The sequence below is a fragment of the Fusarium mangiferae genome, assembly GCF_900044065.1.
Source record: "Fusarium mangiferae strain MRC7560 genome assembly, contig: FMAN_scaffold005, whole genome shotgun sequence".
Lineage (NCBI taxonomy): Eukaryota > Fungi > Ascomycota > Sordariomycetes > Hypocreales > Nectriaceae > Fusarium > Fusarium mangiferae.
In genome coordinates, this window is record NW_024573925.1 from 1,506,897 (window position 1) to 1,522,705 (window position 15,809).

Genomic DNA, 15,809 nt, shown 5'->3' on the forward strand with positions numbered 1-15,809 from the left:
TGCCAAGACCCTCCGGCTCAACTGGTCACAGTACGTCTAGGGTCTGATCTCTGTCCGTCATGGTGGAGAAGGCACCCCTGTCCCGGTTCCGCTAACGTAGTAGCCGAGGTTGGGTCCAGGGGCTGTATGAGACATGGATTGACTAAGGAGTTCTAGGGAGTCCGGGAAGTGATGGAGGGCAACCAAAGAGCAAAACCGCCGAACGAGGCGTCGAGTAAAAACCGTTGGCAGCCACAAAAACAACTTCAGATTTCTGACAGGCCCTGTTGATCTATTCCTTTTTGCGAACCCACCCCGAGCCCGGTTGACAAAGTTTAGGCCGTCCTGTGCCTTGCGGGGAGCATGGACCATCCGTCAAGAACCATGACCTTCGTCTGCTCGTCAACTTCATCTTAGCTCCTGGTCCCGCGTGCCCCAGACCTCTTTGTGCTCCTATCCCATGCTGATATCAACTATTCTGGATGTCTCTAGTGTCTGGGGGCGTGACACCATATCCTTCAGGCGGGGCCATGAGTTCTGACCAGGATTCAGGCCCAGGGCCTGATTTCCCATCATGGATTGTCTAGAACAAGGGGTTGATTGAGGCTGCTCTCCGCTAAGTGCATGTCCAACCACAAACGAAGAAAGCTACCCGGAGAGCTCACAGCTTGGCGCAAAAGCAATGTCTGGGATCCCTTCCACAGCTAGAACTGTTATATACCATCTGTCCCAGGAATCCGAAACACTTAAACCGGACCAGTATTGTTGTGCTTCATGCTATAGCTTATTGCTCTCATCTCCACGGTAGTGCCATCTCGCCGTGGCAATTAATCTCTGACACCCTCCTACTTCCCATTGTGGCAGCCCGATCTAGTAGCATTGTTTCGACGCAATGGCTCATATTGCCAAGTGCCTCGTCGATATCGACACCACCTATATAACCAAGCAGTCTTCGCAATCACCCAACGATTCGGTATGAACGTTCTTCCTGTGTTTCACTTTCCTCTTATTTAACCTGAGCTCACATATGCTTTCTTTTCAGAAATTGTCACCATTACCTCCACAGGAGAAACCATTTACTTGGAGAATGCAACAACCTGATCCGTCGAAGAAGTATCAACTTTTTCCAAAGGAGAGGAAATTGCCCGTTCTCAACAGCAGCAAAGCGGTAGACCCGGACAAGGCAACCATGGGACCTTCAATTACAGCAAGTGATAAGACAGACAACCAACAGACAACACTCAATGGCTTGAAGAAGCGGCTGAATCAACACAGCCTGGCTCGACGACGCAAGATCAGTGTGCCTGAAGTTGGACCTATGACAACCGTTCAGGAGCTTTCAATGGACTCTCGTAAGTAGCACGCTTGGCAAAGGTTGTTGGATCCTAGACTAATGTCCTTATAGCAACAATTCCTGGCCGCCCACCTTTCCACGAGCGCTCCATTAGCGCACCTGGCAATTCGTCCAGAAACTACCAGCTTACCGATACTTTTCTTTTTGCATCGAGCGATGACGAGGGCCCCGACCCTCAGGCTTCGATGAAGGGTGAGACCGAGGCAGGCTCTAGAGGTGCAACTCCAACTTCACCAAGACACCTGGCCCCTTTGGTCATCCCTAGACGAGGAGGACAGTCGCCCTTACTCCGCCGCCAACAGTCGTTAAACTGCTTCCCTGTAAAGAACGAGCCTCTTCGAAGGGGCCGCACCAGCGAGTCATCTCCCCATAGCTGTACCTCTTTCACACCGAACTCTTCCATGCCCGATCTTACAACACCAAAGTCCGCATCAACAGGCTCAACGACTCCCATCCCAGTGTCTGCATCACTCATGGAGCCTCAAGCTGAATCCCCTCAACTCTCTGATGGACGTTATACCCCTCCCGTTGATTCAATTCGGGCAGGACATCGAAGAGGTGGCTCAGAATCTTCAGTGATGGACAGAGGTCGTCCTAGGAAGAGGCGTGATCAGCGCACCAATAACGGACCGATCATCCAGAGGACAGAATCGAAGAGTAGGATCACTTCAGAACAAAAGGCCTTTGAGAACCTGCCAGTTGGTGTGAAACATCCGGAGGCTTTAGAGAAAATCGAAATGCCAGAACTTGCGTTGCTTCAGAAGCAAGCTTATGAACAGGTCGGACGCTTCGAGGTTTTGAGGGCTGAAGATGTTGAGGCGCTCTCAAAGGAACTTCGCCATTTGGATGAGAAGACCGAGTACCTTCGCCGTACTTACACTGCCCTTCGCTCGGGTCGCAAAAATCTCCACTCTCGCATTTGCCAGTACCTGCGTTCGCCTCGCGTGGCCAAGTTCAGTAACGAGTCTATGCTGAAGCAGGAAGAGGCACTTACCGAGCTGGATGCCTCAATTGACGACTGGGTGAACAAGCTGGAGCAGGCTGAGAACAGGCGTACTCGTGTTCGCCAGAAGTTGCTTGAACACGTTGCTGCAGCTGCTTGTCTCCCTCTTGGCGGACCAAGCATGACACGTGAGCCTGTAGTGAGTGGCCCATCCTCATCTGGCATTGGCAATATATCAACCCCACCTCGGAGTCCTTCGAAAGAGACCGCTATCTCACCTCGTACTGCCAGTTCACCTTCTCCTCAACGTGTTGTGGCTCAAGTACCCAGCACGATCCTGGAACAGCCTGTGATCGAGGAAGAGGCTACGAAAGAAAGCGCTGAACGCGTGACCAGCGCCGGATCTCTCAATCGCTCTGACGTGGAGAGCATTCGCATCTATGCCGGCGACGATGTTTATGCTCTGTTAGCCGATGTTGAGGATGAAATTACCAAGATGGGCAAGCAGCCGGTATATGAGCCTGTGCCCCCAAACAACCTGATCGAAACAAAACGCATCGAACTTCACCGTCAGAGAAGCCACGAGCTACTGAACGGACTTTCCGGAGAGGCACACGCAATGAAGAAACGGGACTTTTCTGAATGCCGTGCCATTTCTCCTCTTGCATCCCCACCAACCTCATCCACCAAACAAAACGAACAGGCCGAAGATGACCTGCCTCTACTGACGAATGTTGTCTATCGCCCTTGATGAGTTTCAGCATATCCCTGATATTTGTCATCATAGTCCTGCCAAAACTGTATCGCATTTCAACGATTCACGGCCAAACCATTAACAATCCTTTGATACCCCTACGGCATTTTCTACAATTTCTTTTTTTTTTTTTTTTGCATATTTGCGCTACGTCTACTCATGACATTTTACGGCTGCAACAGCATATCATGCATTCCTTGTTTTATTATGTATCATCATACGGCGCAAGCTGGAGGCTTCTGTCACTTATCACAGTATTTCCTTTCTTGAACTGAGTTCACTTCCTTTATTGTATCAATGCACTGTTAGTTTGTTGCATATATCACCCTACCATAGTACTACTCTTAGTTTCTTCATAATGATATTATCTTGGCATATTTTCTGCCAAGGCGCTTTCAACGTAACTCGCTATCTTCTCCTCTTTAACGTCACCACGGAAGAAACCCGCGATGTGATCAAAGAGGCATGTAGTATCGAAGTGATTCTTTGTGGGCTTGTGATACAATGCGAGATGTGGGCATAGACAAGGGTATTATGCAACCTTTGGGGTTGTCCGTACCAAGATGGCAAGGAGACATGCATGGTACGTACATGCATACGCCTTTAATTGCAAAGCAAGTTTAGGTTTTAGAAATTGAGCCTGCAGGATCGTCGGCTATAACAAGATGATATGTGATAGTTTTGAAGGCCAGATGTGACAGACTGAGGCCCAAACAAACCGTGCGTGCATCCTGCAAAAGCAATCAGTTTCTCGAATCTAACTCATGTTAGAAGCTGACCGAGACATTAATTACCAAAGCGTATAGCGACCTATGGAACCCCTTCTCGAGGCCGAATAAGTACGTAGATGTTGTAATTTGGTGATGCAGCCCGCGGCTACCGCCAAACATATCGTTTATGCCTCTATTCCTGTTGTTGTCATCCACGCCCGCCCCTGTATACCGTTCATCCCAAACCCCTGTTTCCCTGCGGGGTCTTCTTTTCCCTCTCCACGTGCAAACCAAGTGAGCGGTCAATCATCGACAATTATCGTACGATATGGTTTACAACGCCTCTAGTTCATCTGCGATATGCCGAACATCGCCCCTTTGAGCACGCAGTGGAGAGGACCAGTCGGAAATTAGTGAAGGACCATGCTCGGAAAACGATCTGCATCATTCGGAAACAAGGGCTATTCTTTGTGAAGTTCGCAATGTGGACACTCCCGATGTTGTGATTATACGGAGGTCGAATTATCCGTGGAGTGATCCTTTTTGAGTTTTCTTCGCGGATACTTCAACGACGGTGGAATGGGGGCTTGGACCGAAACGCATGTTGCAGTCTCTTGGCGTTCAGGTGCGATGGCACTTGGCTCGAGTCAGTTGAACGTGTCTGTAAGTGTTCCATATTAATAACGACGGAGACCATCTAGGTCTTTCTCGTCTGCGTATCTATCATTACAAGATGCTCGCCCCTTGTACAATAACGAAGAGTACCATCAATTCCTTTGCTCCATTCCGTTGCCAGTTGCTGTCCCTTCAAAATTCGTATACTCCACCGTGCACTTCGTGAGATGAGCCAGCCCCCGAATGCACCGAACACCATTCATGTTGTCCCATCACATTAAATATTACTCGTACCAACTCTCTAATGCGTCACAATTCGAACAACCTGTAAGATCAGGCCAAAGAGGAGCCCTCTTGCCACCTCCTCAATCTGCAGACAGTCAAAGACTCGGCCAAGTGCTTCGCCAGTCGCCGCCTGGCCCATGACACCCATCAGGGCAGCTGGAAGACCACTCTGGATTAGCAGTCGGCGGGCTTTGACGCGGAGCTTCTCCTTCTCATCGGCTGTAAGCTCAACTGGCCAGCCCGCGAGCTCGTGCTCTGTTGGCATCATATTTTCTCGTATCTTGCGAAGCTGTTCCGCGATGCCTGAATCCGATGTATTGGCATCAATAACGGATTTCTGAATCAGTGACTGTACAGTCAAGAGAGATGGGTTGCCAGGACGTAGGAGGAAGGATTTTGCAGCTGCTAGAAGGGTACGTCGAATATTCCACGCCGATGACAGGGTGTACATCTCGTTGATGACAGCGAACAGGAGCTCAACTGCAACACGAGTCTCGGGCTCTGACAGAGGGGTATACTGTTTACCAGGCTTCAATGACGCCCTCTTGCCGTCAGTCACTGAAGGGGGAGGTGTTGGGATTTGCTGGGGGGCTTTGCGGTCCTGCTGTCCCTTTGCACTCTGACTATCAATATTGGCTTCAGGCAAACCATAGTCGTCCGGGATCTGATCGGGAGGAGGCGGGAGTTTTGCAAAGTCGAGGCTTACAGCTGATGGGGATCGCAGCTGAGCAAGGCTAGGTGCACGGCTATGCTCCCGACTAGGAAGAGCACTTGCCGACGCTGAAGCGGAGTCTTTACATTCCGAACGGCTGGTGCGAATGTCTGCATCCGACTCACTTTGTGACTGATAACTAGGACGACGCTCCATGGGTGGCATTTTTCCTGGTTGCAATGATACAATAGACGAGCGTTGGCTGTCCATGCTATCTCTCGCAGAGCGGACGGGAGATCTTACACCGCTTAGTTGGCTGGGAGGTGTCGAGATCGACAGCCGGCTAGAGTTAGCAGTTAGATCTACTGACTGGGTAGATTTCCTGCTAAGACCAGAAAATGTGCTTCCAAAAACTCCAGTGACACCACCCACGAGACTCTTGCCACCCTCCATGGCACCCTTGGGCCCTGATGTTAGGGCGTCTAACATACCCTTACCCATGGTTTCCCATCCAAAGCCTGCTTTGGATTCGCTGTGGGTATGCCCCTTTGACTTTTCGAGGAATCGCTTCATGCCTTCACTTTCGGCTAAGCTCTGATACCAACAAGCATCTCGAAGGTATCTCTCCAGTTCACCGCGCAGAGATTCACGAGTGTGAAGCTTCCAGTCAGGCAAGTCTTTATGAAGCTCGGTGAAAGCAGTTGCACCAGAAATGTTGGCAATTCGTCTAAGGATTTCATGCAAGGTTTCAAAATCTGCGTATCTTCGTACGATCATCCATCCAGGATACGCAGTCGCTGACGGCTCAACCTGCACCCAGTAGTCCCAGTTAGGTTTGCTGCGAATTCTGTTTGGCTCGCCAGGGGTATCATCGTGGAGAGTTATTGTGGCATTGTGAAGGGTCAGAGGAGCTTTCTTAGGGGCATCCTCTTCTCCTTCATCTGCTACTTGTCCTGGTGGTACAATTTGGTCGAAGCTGGTGAAGCGAGTGCCGTCGGATCGACGAGGGGACGACTCAGGGCTGGAGGAATCCATCGGTGATCGAGGTGGAACAGGAGTTTGGACGATGTCACTCTTTGATGAGAACCCTTCCGTTGATGTCGCCGATGGCAGAGGCACATCATGTTTCGTAGCAGCTGAGAGATCTGGCGCACCAGACAACCTTTTTTCAGCAATGTTAAGATCCTTTGGTGAATCGTGAAAAGAAACCACCGACGCGCGTTTTCGTCGTGCTTCTTCTTCCGCAATCATTTCGTTCATGCGTTTCATCTCTTGCATGGCTTCATCCATCTCTTCCTCCGCCTTGCTCAGCTTCTTCTTGTGGCCAAGAGGCTCCTTGCGCCGAGCCCTTTCCGTCTCCAAAGAACTTCGCCCTGGCTTTGCGATCCCAACGTTTCCGACATTTCCATCCAAATCCGCGAAGGCGTTGGTTACCGCCACGCTCGATTCCGGGGCTCGCTGCATGCCAACATCAATAGCTTGATTTAGGTTTGGTTCGCCAGCTTCTAGCAAATACACGATCCATCCATTAATCCAATCTGCTTGACTGCAGGTATGAAGTGTCTTTTCAAGAACCGAGTTCGCGAGGATCTCACGTAAGAAAACCCGGGCAGGGTCGCAGTTGTACGCGTTTCGGTCCAGGAAACCAAGAAGGTCCTCGGCCACCATTTTGAATTTTGACGCTTGCTGACGTTGATTCAAGAGATTGGCCAAATGGCAGTCGGGGTTGGATGCCAGGTAGTTGTAAACGGCGTCGGCGGCAGTCATACTACTATCTGGAGGAAGCTCAGAGAAAGCGGATGCGAGCTCGGACATGAACACGATGATAATGGAAGATGAGTTGGTAAGAAGATCGAGAAAGGCATCCGCAGGCCGCTTTCGGCTCAGGTGGCTAGAAACGGAGAGAAGGTAAGATGTGAGCGTCTTGCGACACGCCAAAGGAAACGAGTGGTCAGTCGGAACAATCGGACTGTACCACCACTTAACATAGTCCCTGACAATAGCATCGACAAGGCCCCCAAGTGCCTCACGGGTCTCTGGTCGGAACTCGTCGAAATTTTTCAGAACCGGCTCTTCATCATCGCTGCTGTCTTCGCGCTTCTCTCCTGTGTGGTTGTTTTTGGCCTCTAGAAGCCTATCTATAACGTCGATTCCTCGCTCTCCTCGCACAGTTCTGGCGAGCTCCGGGTTACGCGCTTCCCACGAAATGAATCCGGCAACTCCGCCCAAGGCGCCGATTAAAACGAGACCTAAGCGTCCCATAGTGAAATATGTGAAAGCAGCAAACCCAACTGCAACGCCGGCAAGTGACTCTGAAGTCGCTGTGGCAAAGAAGTGGATGACTTTTGCAATTGGAGTGCCATCTTCAGTTGCAGTTCTTGTATTGATCGTTTCGGTTCTCGTGGAATTCGTAATGGGGTTGTCAGAGGCCATTGCGTCGTTTGTTACAGTCATCTTGTTAGCAAGATCGTTTGCATCTGATAGCTTGTCTGTTAATATCGGCTTGTCGTCGTCTTGTGTCTGTGAAAATGTAGGCAATGGCGATCCATTGAGTGCTATAGCCTTCGGCTTTGACGGGTTCGTAAGGGAAGCACCTGGCTGAGGCGCATTTTGGTTGGGGAATGCGGTTGAACTCATGGGGAATGGAAGGCTGTCTAGGGTCGTTTCGGTACACAACCCAGATGTTGAAGCTCTCCTAACGAACGAACGAGACACTGGAACCCAGGCGAGCTCCCATAAGCATAGCCAGTGGAAATAGAGAGTTAGTTGAGAAACGTGAAGAAAAGTGAAACCGAGAGAAAAAGGAGTAAAGCAGTAGACTAGATAAATGTAGGGAATGAAATGAAGGAATCGTGCAAGGTTTGGAATTTGTCTGGAACGCGGGGGGGTAATGGATGTGGCCGAATTACAGCAGGCGCAATAGCTGGTGTCGCGTGTCTGAGGTGCTAGGCGGGCTTTTTTAGCCTCAAATTGCCGAGCATTGGAATTGCTTGTCTTCAAGTCTTCAGGGGTCATGGCCCCTAAACCCCAGGGTAGGGCTGCGGCCAAGTACTGAAGAGAAAGCTTGATAAAATAGGCTGTGAGAGGGCATGCCAATTTCATGCTCACCTTGTTCGAATCTTTCTATCACCCAAGATCGAAGTATCAAGTTCATGCTGGTGCGGTCCGTGTCACAAAATAGTGGGCTTCAACTGCCATCGTGAACTAAAAACGGCAACAAAGTCTAATGCTGCCCCTGATTTATCTCCACTGCAGAGTTACGGCGTCCAATCTTTCTTGTGTGATGTCTTGTTTCGTTTGATTACCCTTGCCAGGTTTATGTACCCTAGGCCGCCTTGACGTGATCAGTCGATCTTTAATTTACTTGATGCAAGATGGTGAAGACTTGAGTGAATATCTGAGGTGACGAGAGAGGATAATCCTGAACCTACCTAAACATGCAAGCCCAAGGTATATGTTCGAGCTGGAATGCGGCCTTCGATGGGTTTTATTTAGCCGTCGAGCCGGAAAGTTTATGGCTGCATGATAAGATCCAACACGTACCTAAGGGTCTGCCGAGTGGATCCAATCATCATATATCACGTGCATTGGTGTCACATCGCGCGTAGCTACCAATCGCGTCTCCTCCAGGCTAGGAGGCAGGTCTAGTTAGTTCAAGCTCAACTTTCAAGCCAAGTGACAGACATCTCAACATCTTCTGAACGAAATAGGATTAGAGTGTCCAACTCTTGAAAAGACTTTTACGATTCTCAAAATGGCCCGCACATCTGCTGCCAAAAAGCGCGCTGCCGATTCTGACAGTGAGCCTGAGACTGTTTCTAAAAGAGTCAAGAGTGGAACATCAGTTGAGTCGGACGGTAAAGATGATGATGGAAATCCATTCTGGGAGGTACGCAAGTTCGAAGCATCTGCCGTTGGGCTCGCGCGCTAATAGGACGTTTTCAGCTCTCAAACAAGCGCCGTGTTGGTGTATCAGACTTCAGCAAGAAAACCTTTGTCAATATTCGCGAATACTATGATAAGGATGGCAAGTCTTTGCCTGGCAAGAAGGTATTTCTGGAGGTTTCATTCATCTTCGACATCTCTCTGATTAGTTGAGTAGGGTATTTCGCTTTCCATCGAGCAGTACAATGCTTTCCTTAAGGCTGTTCCGCAGATCAATGCTGCTCTTCGCGCCAAGGGTCTCGTAGTTGAGGGTGACGTTGCAGACGAGCCTGAAACTGCTCTGATTCCAGCTGCCAAGGCTAAGAAAGAGCGAAAGAAGTCACCGAAGGCGAACATTGAGACCACCAGTGAGGAAGAGGACTAGAGCGGCGTATCTGGCATTTTCTTATCGAATTTTCTTTCCAACGTCTTTTCGTACTGGAGTAGGGCTTGTGTTAGCACTACGTATACCACACATGGAGTTTTTGGAGTCGCGGTCATCACGCCCTTGGGGCCCAATCGGTGATTTGTGCATGGGATCACCATCTGGCTCTATGTCAGAATGATAGATTTCGGCAAAGTAACGAGAGGAATAGTAATATAATCAAGGTTAATGGAGCGGACATGAAATCTAGGATGGTCAATGTATAATCACATCGGACCCATGATAAGAATATCATGCAAACAAGGTAACTCAAGTTAATTACAACATCTAGCATAGCGAAAGACTTGGTCTCGTTATGCAGCAGATAAGCTTTACTGGAATATATCAAAATCAAGATTCACATTGATGGCAAAGGTCCTGCTTTATCAAGGTAAAGCCATGGGGTCATGGGGGGTTTATCTGCAGCAAGAGTCTTGCCGATCTGAAACAGAGCCTATACGATGGCGTGAACAAGCAAAACTTCAAGAAATGACTTACCGGGAACACGTTATTTGTAAGATGGAAATATGTATGCCACACCGGGTTATCGCTCAGCCGTTCGGACTATCGCAATCATATGGGGCAGCGCAGCTTTACCAACTACTGTACTACGCAGTTTTCCAATGTCCAAGTCGCACCGCTTGGCTTTGTCACTCGGAGGTTGAGGAGATCTACGTCAGCCTTCCATTAACTTACAGGGAATACTCTCAGGAGAGCATCCGACGCTAATGAATGAGAACTGTGCGCTTTTTGAACTTGTATGCAGTCCATCGCAGGGCTGTAGCTAGCTCGAGCTTCGAATCCGGCTGGTAGATAGGCTTAATGAGCGGATGGTTTCTGGAGACGGGAGTTCTTGTGTCTATACGGACTAGACGGATAGCTTAACATTACCAACAAACCCCATGCTCGTCCTTACTACTAGGTAGTTTCAGACCTCGAAAGGGGCGGATCGACGCGCAAGCCTTATTCCCGACAAGCTAGCTTGTCCTCGATAAGAAACTCAATACAATCCAAAGTCAGCAGTAAACATTCGCCTATCAAAGTTCTCATTCCAGTTAAATATTCAGAGTCTGGAACAATTCCACGGCTGTGATTAGGAGAAAAAATCAGGTCTGGAACTCGAATGGCAAATGACGGCGCCCCGCTCACTCACGCTTCAACCAAGTACCTATCATGAAGTTGATCAGCAACTCCAAGTTACAGCATGGCAATGTCGGCTGCGGCCTGGCAATGGTGATTAGTAGCCAGCCACTGCACCCCGTATCCAGACTTTCTTTCAACACTGGTCACTTTGAGGATTCACCTGCATTGCAGCCCTTATCAGAAGTTAAAGAACCTAGATAGAGGGACTTGCTGAGTTGCTGCTTCAGTATTAGTGATCTTGGGGGAAGACGCAATGCCATGTTTTCTAGAAATGCCTTATTATCAGGAACATTACGAGTGCTATACAAGATCATGGCGGTAACACAAGTCCTGATGCCAAGCCCCCCATAGAACGGGAGATGGATGGGTGATGATGCTGATGGATGCCCAGCTTTAGCGCCTCCCAAGCCCCTGGACCCAGCAAAAATCGGACCTACGGCCTCCTATTTCTGACTTGTCCTCTCATCTCCAAGTCTGTGCCTTGTTTCACCCTCTCATCAACTGTACAATTGAAGTCCTCGTTTTCCTTTGTTGATTTTTACATTATTATCACTCTGGTCACTCTTTGTTTTATTTGTTCTGCCCCAGGTTTTTCTTTTACTGCTTTCTGCTCCTAACAAAGCTACCGGAACTCACGATCGGCTCTTCCGCTCAGTGACGCAGCCCAACAACAAACCATTATAATCCTTTCCGTTCAAGCTCTTTTCATCAACCATCAAGCCACAGGTTTATCTAATCTTTCAAATCCAAGTTGTCTCTCGTGTGTGAGCGGCAGCATCACGTATATCTGAAAATATCCAACTTTTGTTTGATGTTTCTGCTATTCAAGTTATAATCATCTTGTTATTTCAAGCACCGGCTTCTGAAATGCGCATTTCATGGCGTCTCGGCTCTGGATACGTCGAGTCAGTGGATGACTATATCGGCGTGTTAGTGCCACTAGAGGAAGCTCATCTTTACAGCCAAGCGGCTAAAGCGAAGGGCGCCGGTCATGGGGAAATGCGGGAGGAGGGCGAGATGGACGATTTGGAGGTGAAAGAAGAACGCGAGGGCATGCTTGGAGGTGATGCTGCTGAGTATACGGTAGACGGCCTACGCAAAGAAATGAGAGAAGGGCGACGAGGTCAATGGACGACATATGAGAGTGAGTGCTACATTTAAGACTGTTGCATTATGAGCTAACGAGGTTTCAGTCAAATCAAAGCTCATGAATAAGGCAATTGGAGATATCGGTATGGGCAATTATAACTGGCAGTTATTCGTTCTCTGTGGATGTGGATGGTTCGCCGACAACCTTTGGATGCAGGGAGTGTCACTCTGTCTGCCATCTCTATCAGGCGAATTCGGTGTCGATGAAAAGACGGTTCGATACACAACCAGCGCCCTGTTCGTCGGTCTATCGATTGGGAGTTTTTTCTGGGGAATTGGGTCCGATTTCCTCGGTCGTCGCATTGCCTTCAACACTACCTTGCTTATTACCAGTGTCTTTGGCATCATGTCCGCTTATGCCCAAAGCTGGGGCAGTGTTTGCTTCTTCTTCAGTGCCCTTGGTTTCGGCGTCGGTGGTAATCTTCCTGTTGATGGTGCTCTCTTCCTGGAATTCCTCCCTGATGCTTCCAGCGCTTTGCTCACTCTGCTGTCCGTCTGGTGGCCCTTTGGGCAACTTGTCTCATCTCTGATTGCATGGTACTTTATCGGCAACTGGCCAGTTGAACAGGGTTGGCGATACTTCATTGTCACCATCGGCATTGTTACTTTCGCCATGTTTGTTGTCCGATTCTTCGTCTTTCATCTTTTCGAATCACCCAAGTTCCTTCTGAACAAGGGTCGCCAACATGAGGCAGTGGCTGTCATTCATGGTCTGGCATACCGTAATGGTACCAAGACGTGGCTTACTTCAGAGCTTCTCGACTTGGTTGCTTGCGAGGATGGCGAAGATCTAGCTCATGTTGCAGAGAAGAAGATTCCTGCTCCATCGACCATTGGTTTCCTCCGTGAGAAGTTCCAGTCATTTTCTGGAGAGCGCTTGCGACCTCTATTCCAGAACAAGACCCTCGGCATGGCAACTTCTTTGATCTGGTTCTGCTGGGCTACGATCGGCATGGGATATCCTCTTTTCAATGCTTTCCTTCCTCAATACTTTGCCCGTGCACACAACGAAGCATCGGATAACATGCAGTCCGAAACAGATACCATCTCATCAGACACATACCGCAACTACGCTATCGCCTCTGTCATGGGCGTCCCTGGTTCTCTTCTCGCTGCATACCTCGTTGATCACCCGTCCCCATTCCTCGGCCGTCGAGGAACGCTTGCTAGTTCCACCCTCCTCTCCGCGGTGTTCCTTTTCCTCTTTGTCTTCTACGGCACTACATCAACTGCCCAACTACTAATGTCTTGTGTCGAGGCTTTCGCCCAAAACATCATGTACGGTGTTCTGTACGCCTTTACGCCTGAAATATTCCCTGCTCCTGTTCGAGGCGCTGGCACCGGCGTGGCCAGCTTCCTGAACCGCATTACTGGCCTCATGGCACCCATCATTGCCGCTACCGTTCCTGGCGATGGTGCTACTACACCTATTATCATGTCTGCAGTCCTTATTTTGTCTGCTTTTATTGCCATTTGTCTCATTCCCATCGAGACAAGAGGTGCCTCACGACTTTGAGTCCTCGACTTTCAATTAAGTGCGGCCCCGCAAGCATAATAGGCACCGCACAACCTTTGTTACAACACACGCATACTAACGACCTGGAGTCAAAGAGTGGTCTTGGGTATAACTTGCATTTCTTATGTCATTTACAACGGGGTTTGGCAGTGCTTTGTATTTCATGCTATTCATAAAGTTCTCTGCATAGAGCACACATTCACTATTGCTTATTCAAAGTTACAATAGATATTGATAACGCTTGTCTATCTGTTACCTTTCGCACCTGCCGGTGCATCAACTCTCCTCTTCCTCAGTGACGTTCCCATGGCATCTCTAACCATAGGGTCAGCTCTAATAGTATTCTGTACAAGCCACTCCCTCATCTTGCCCTGTAGATTGGACGTTGCATCATTGTCGCCCTTAAAGGGAGCCATTTCCATATCCAACAGTCTTACAGCATCTCCGTCAAGTTGCTTTGTCAGCATTTCAAGGCGATGTAGGCTTTGTCTTAGAGCCTTTTCGTCGTCCTCCTCAGACTTTTCTGGCCCTGTGATCATGAATGCAATGAGAGGTCCTATCTGGTTGAGAGCAATATAGAAAGTGATCGTGAGTCTCCGGGCGAGAGAGATGATCTGGAAAGGTAGATATGGTGGCGAAGATGTAAATCGGAGGAGGACGGCGTTGATGGCATTGACAAAAGGTGGGAAGTCGGGACGTGTTACGGCATGGAGCTCGAATACGCAAAGGGCGATCAGAACTAGCCACCGATAGTATTTGCCAAACTCCATGTAGCCAAATAAGCCCAGAATATAAATTGATGCGGCAGCCACAACGTAGTGAGGCAGGATGCCGGAGACAACACCACGGGTAACATAATCTCTGATAGTAACGCATTTCTGCCACCGCGCAATCTCAGGTCCGAAGCGTTCATATGCAAATCTTTTCGCGGTATCTTGTAGCGTATCACTAGCAACCTTGAGGTGCATGAAAAAGGCTGCAGAATCGCCAGCGCCCTTGCCTGCTTTGTCTGGGTGGTGCATGGCAGCCAAGCGGCGGAAGCGCGTCTTGATCTCGCGATCGGCAGCGTCGAGTGGCACTCCGAGATCTGCATAGTATGAGGATATGCGGCGCTGTTCATAGTCCGCTTCGAAGATTGTGTAGCAGAGGTAGGCAGCGACAACGAGGATATGTATGGTGCGTCGATGCGAATTATAGCGGGGAGAGCCAGGGGCAGGCTTTGGATCGCCGGCGCGAATGGTAAAGCCGTAATAGATGGACTGGAGCCATCCTGTTGCAAGCTATGAAGCGGTTAGTAGGTCAAGCAAGTTCCCCAAGAAAGGATCTCATACATTTGGGAGAAAGGCCCAGCCTAGCATGGACAAATAGCCAGACATGGTGGGCAGCGGATCATTGGTAGATGTTTAGTGAGTTTCGGAATTATATGTGAATGCGTTAAAGAGCAAGAAAATTTCTGGCATCAACCAAGTTGAGAATACCTGTATTAGTAGGTTGTTATTTGATGTGGCCAGATTGTACCGTAGTAAGGAAGCTTGCAAAGGCTCGCGCTGGCAATTGTTAGTTGGTGTTTCGAGCTCCAGTGCGTCAGAGTGGGTCTAGAGTCTTAAAAGCCGAAGCCATTTCTTTGTCATTGCGTCCACGACTCTTCAGCTTCAATTACTCATACAAGCACTTTCGCTGACATACCTAGTACGGAATAGCAGAATAAATCTTGAATGCCTTTGTTATATGCTTACCTACACACAATAACCGCTATGAATAATTGAGAGTCTGGCTTGGACGTTGATCCCCGTTTCGGTGTCTAAATGAAGTCATCTCTCGTGAGGCGTGAGTAAACATCAAATTATCACTTCCTACCATTCATATACTTAGATGCTATTGCCACCCGAGCATCTACTCTTTGCATTGCTCTCCAAAGGAACGCTGTGTGCCTAGTGAGAGCTATGCGACCGGGGTTCTGAGCCAGCCATCTCATCGTTGCATTCTACCAGCCCTCACAACGAGTAGATGCATAAAGAACGTGCCGAAAACAGACGTTAAAACCGTCGAACGATTGGTCTTATTATTCAACTTGTGGTAGAATTACTGTTATGATTTGTGGCTGCGAAGGCTTGAAGCTACATGCTGGTAGTCAGTGCGAGTGTGGGGATATTGTTTTATATACATGGCCTTAAGCTTTCTCCAAGGGCTCTGCTTTCACTCGCAGTCTCCCCAGACATTGTCTTTCTGGTTTTTTGGCCATGCGATTTTCATTGACATTAGCGTTTGCTACGGCAGCTTTAGAAACATGTAATGGCCATGATGAACTTTGCGGGCGAAAATATTCAGACATCACTTTCATTGGGACGCATAACAGCGCTT

General features: G+C 49.0%; 5 protein-coding genes across 5 annotated transcripts; 3 read left to right on the top strand and 2 right to left on the bottom strand.

Annotated features, from left to right (window-relative positions):
* Positions 1–871: 871 nt before the first annotated feature.
* On the top strand, positions 872–3,027 carry FMAN_07440 (uncharacterized protein; the record flags this gene model as incomplete). The annotated part of the gene is made up of 3 exons (XM_041831062.1): positions 872–952; positions 1,022–1,331; positions 1,385–3,027. The coding sequence occupies 3 exons, from the start codon at positions 872–874 to the stop codon at positions 3,025–3,027; spliced, it is 2,034 nt and encodes a 677-aa protein (XP_041681664.1).
* Positions 3,028–4,656: 1,629 nt separating this feature from the next.
* FMAN_07441 (uncharacterized protein) lies at positions 4,657–8,307 on the bottom strand (the record flags this gene model as incomplete). The annotated part of the gene is made up of 1 exon (XM_041831065.1): positions 4,657–8,307. One exon carries the CDS (start codon positions 8,305–8,307, stop codon positions 4,657–4,659), a length of 3,651 nt encoding a protein of 1,216 aa, XP_041681665.1.
* A 739-nt stretch (positions 8,308–9,046) lies between these two features.
* FMAN_07442 (uncharacterized protein) lies at positions 9,047–9,601 on the top strand (the record flags this gene model as incomplete). Its single annotated transcript, XM_041831066.1, has 3 exons — positions 9,047–9,181; positions 9,238–9,342; positions 9,395–9,601. 3 exons carry the CDS (start codon positions 9,047–9,049, stop codon positions 9,599–9,601), a joined length of 447 nt encoding a protein of 148 aa, XP_041681666.1.
* A 2,049-nt stretch (positions 9,602–11,650) lies between these two features.
* FMAN_07443 (uncharacterized protein) lies at positions 11,651–13,448 on the top strand (the record flags this gene model as incomplete). The annotated part of the gene is made up of 2 exons (XM_041831067.1): positions 11,651–11,927; positions 11,977–13,448. 2 exons carry the CDS (start codon positions 11,651–11,653, stop codon positions 13,446–13,448), a joined length of 1,749 nt encoding a protein of 582 aa, XP_041681667.1.
* A 245-nt stretch (positions 13,449–13,693) lies between these two features.
* Positions 13,694–14,824, bottom strand: FMAN_07444 (uncharacterized protein; the record flags this gene model as incomplete). Its single annotated transcript, XM_041831068.1, has 2 exons — positions 13,694–14,728; positions 14,780–14,824. 2 exons carry the CDS (start codon positions 14,822–14,824, stop codon positions 13,694–13,696), a joined length of 1,080 nt encoding a protein of 359 aa, XP_041681668.1.
* Between the last annotated feature and the right edge of the window lie 985 nt (positions 14,825–15,809).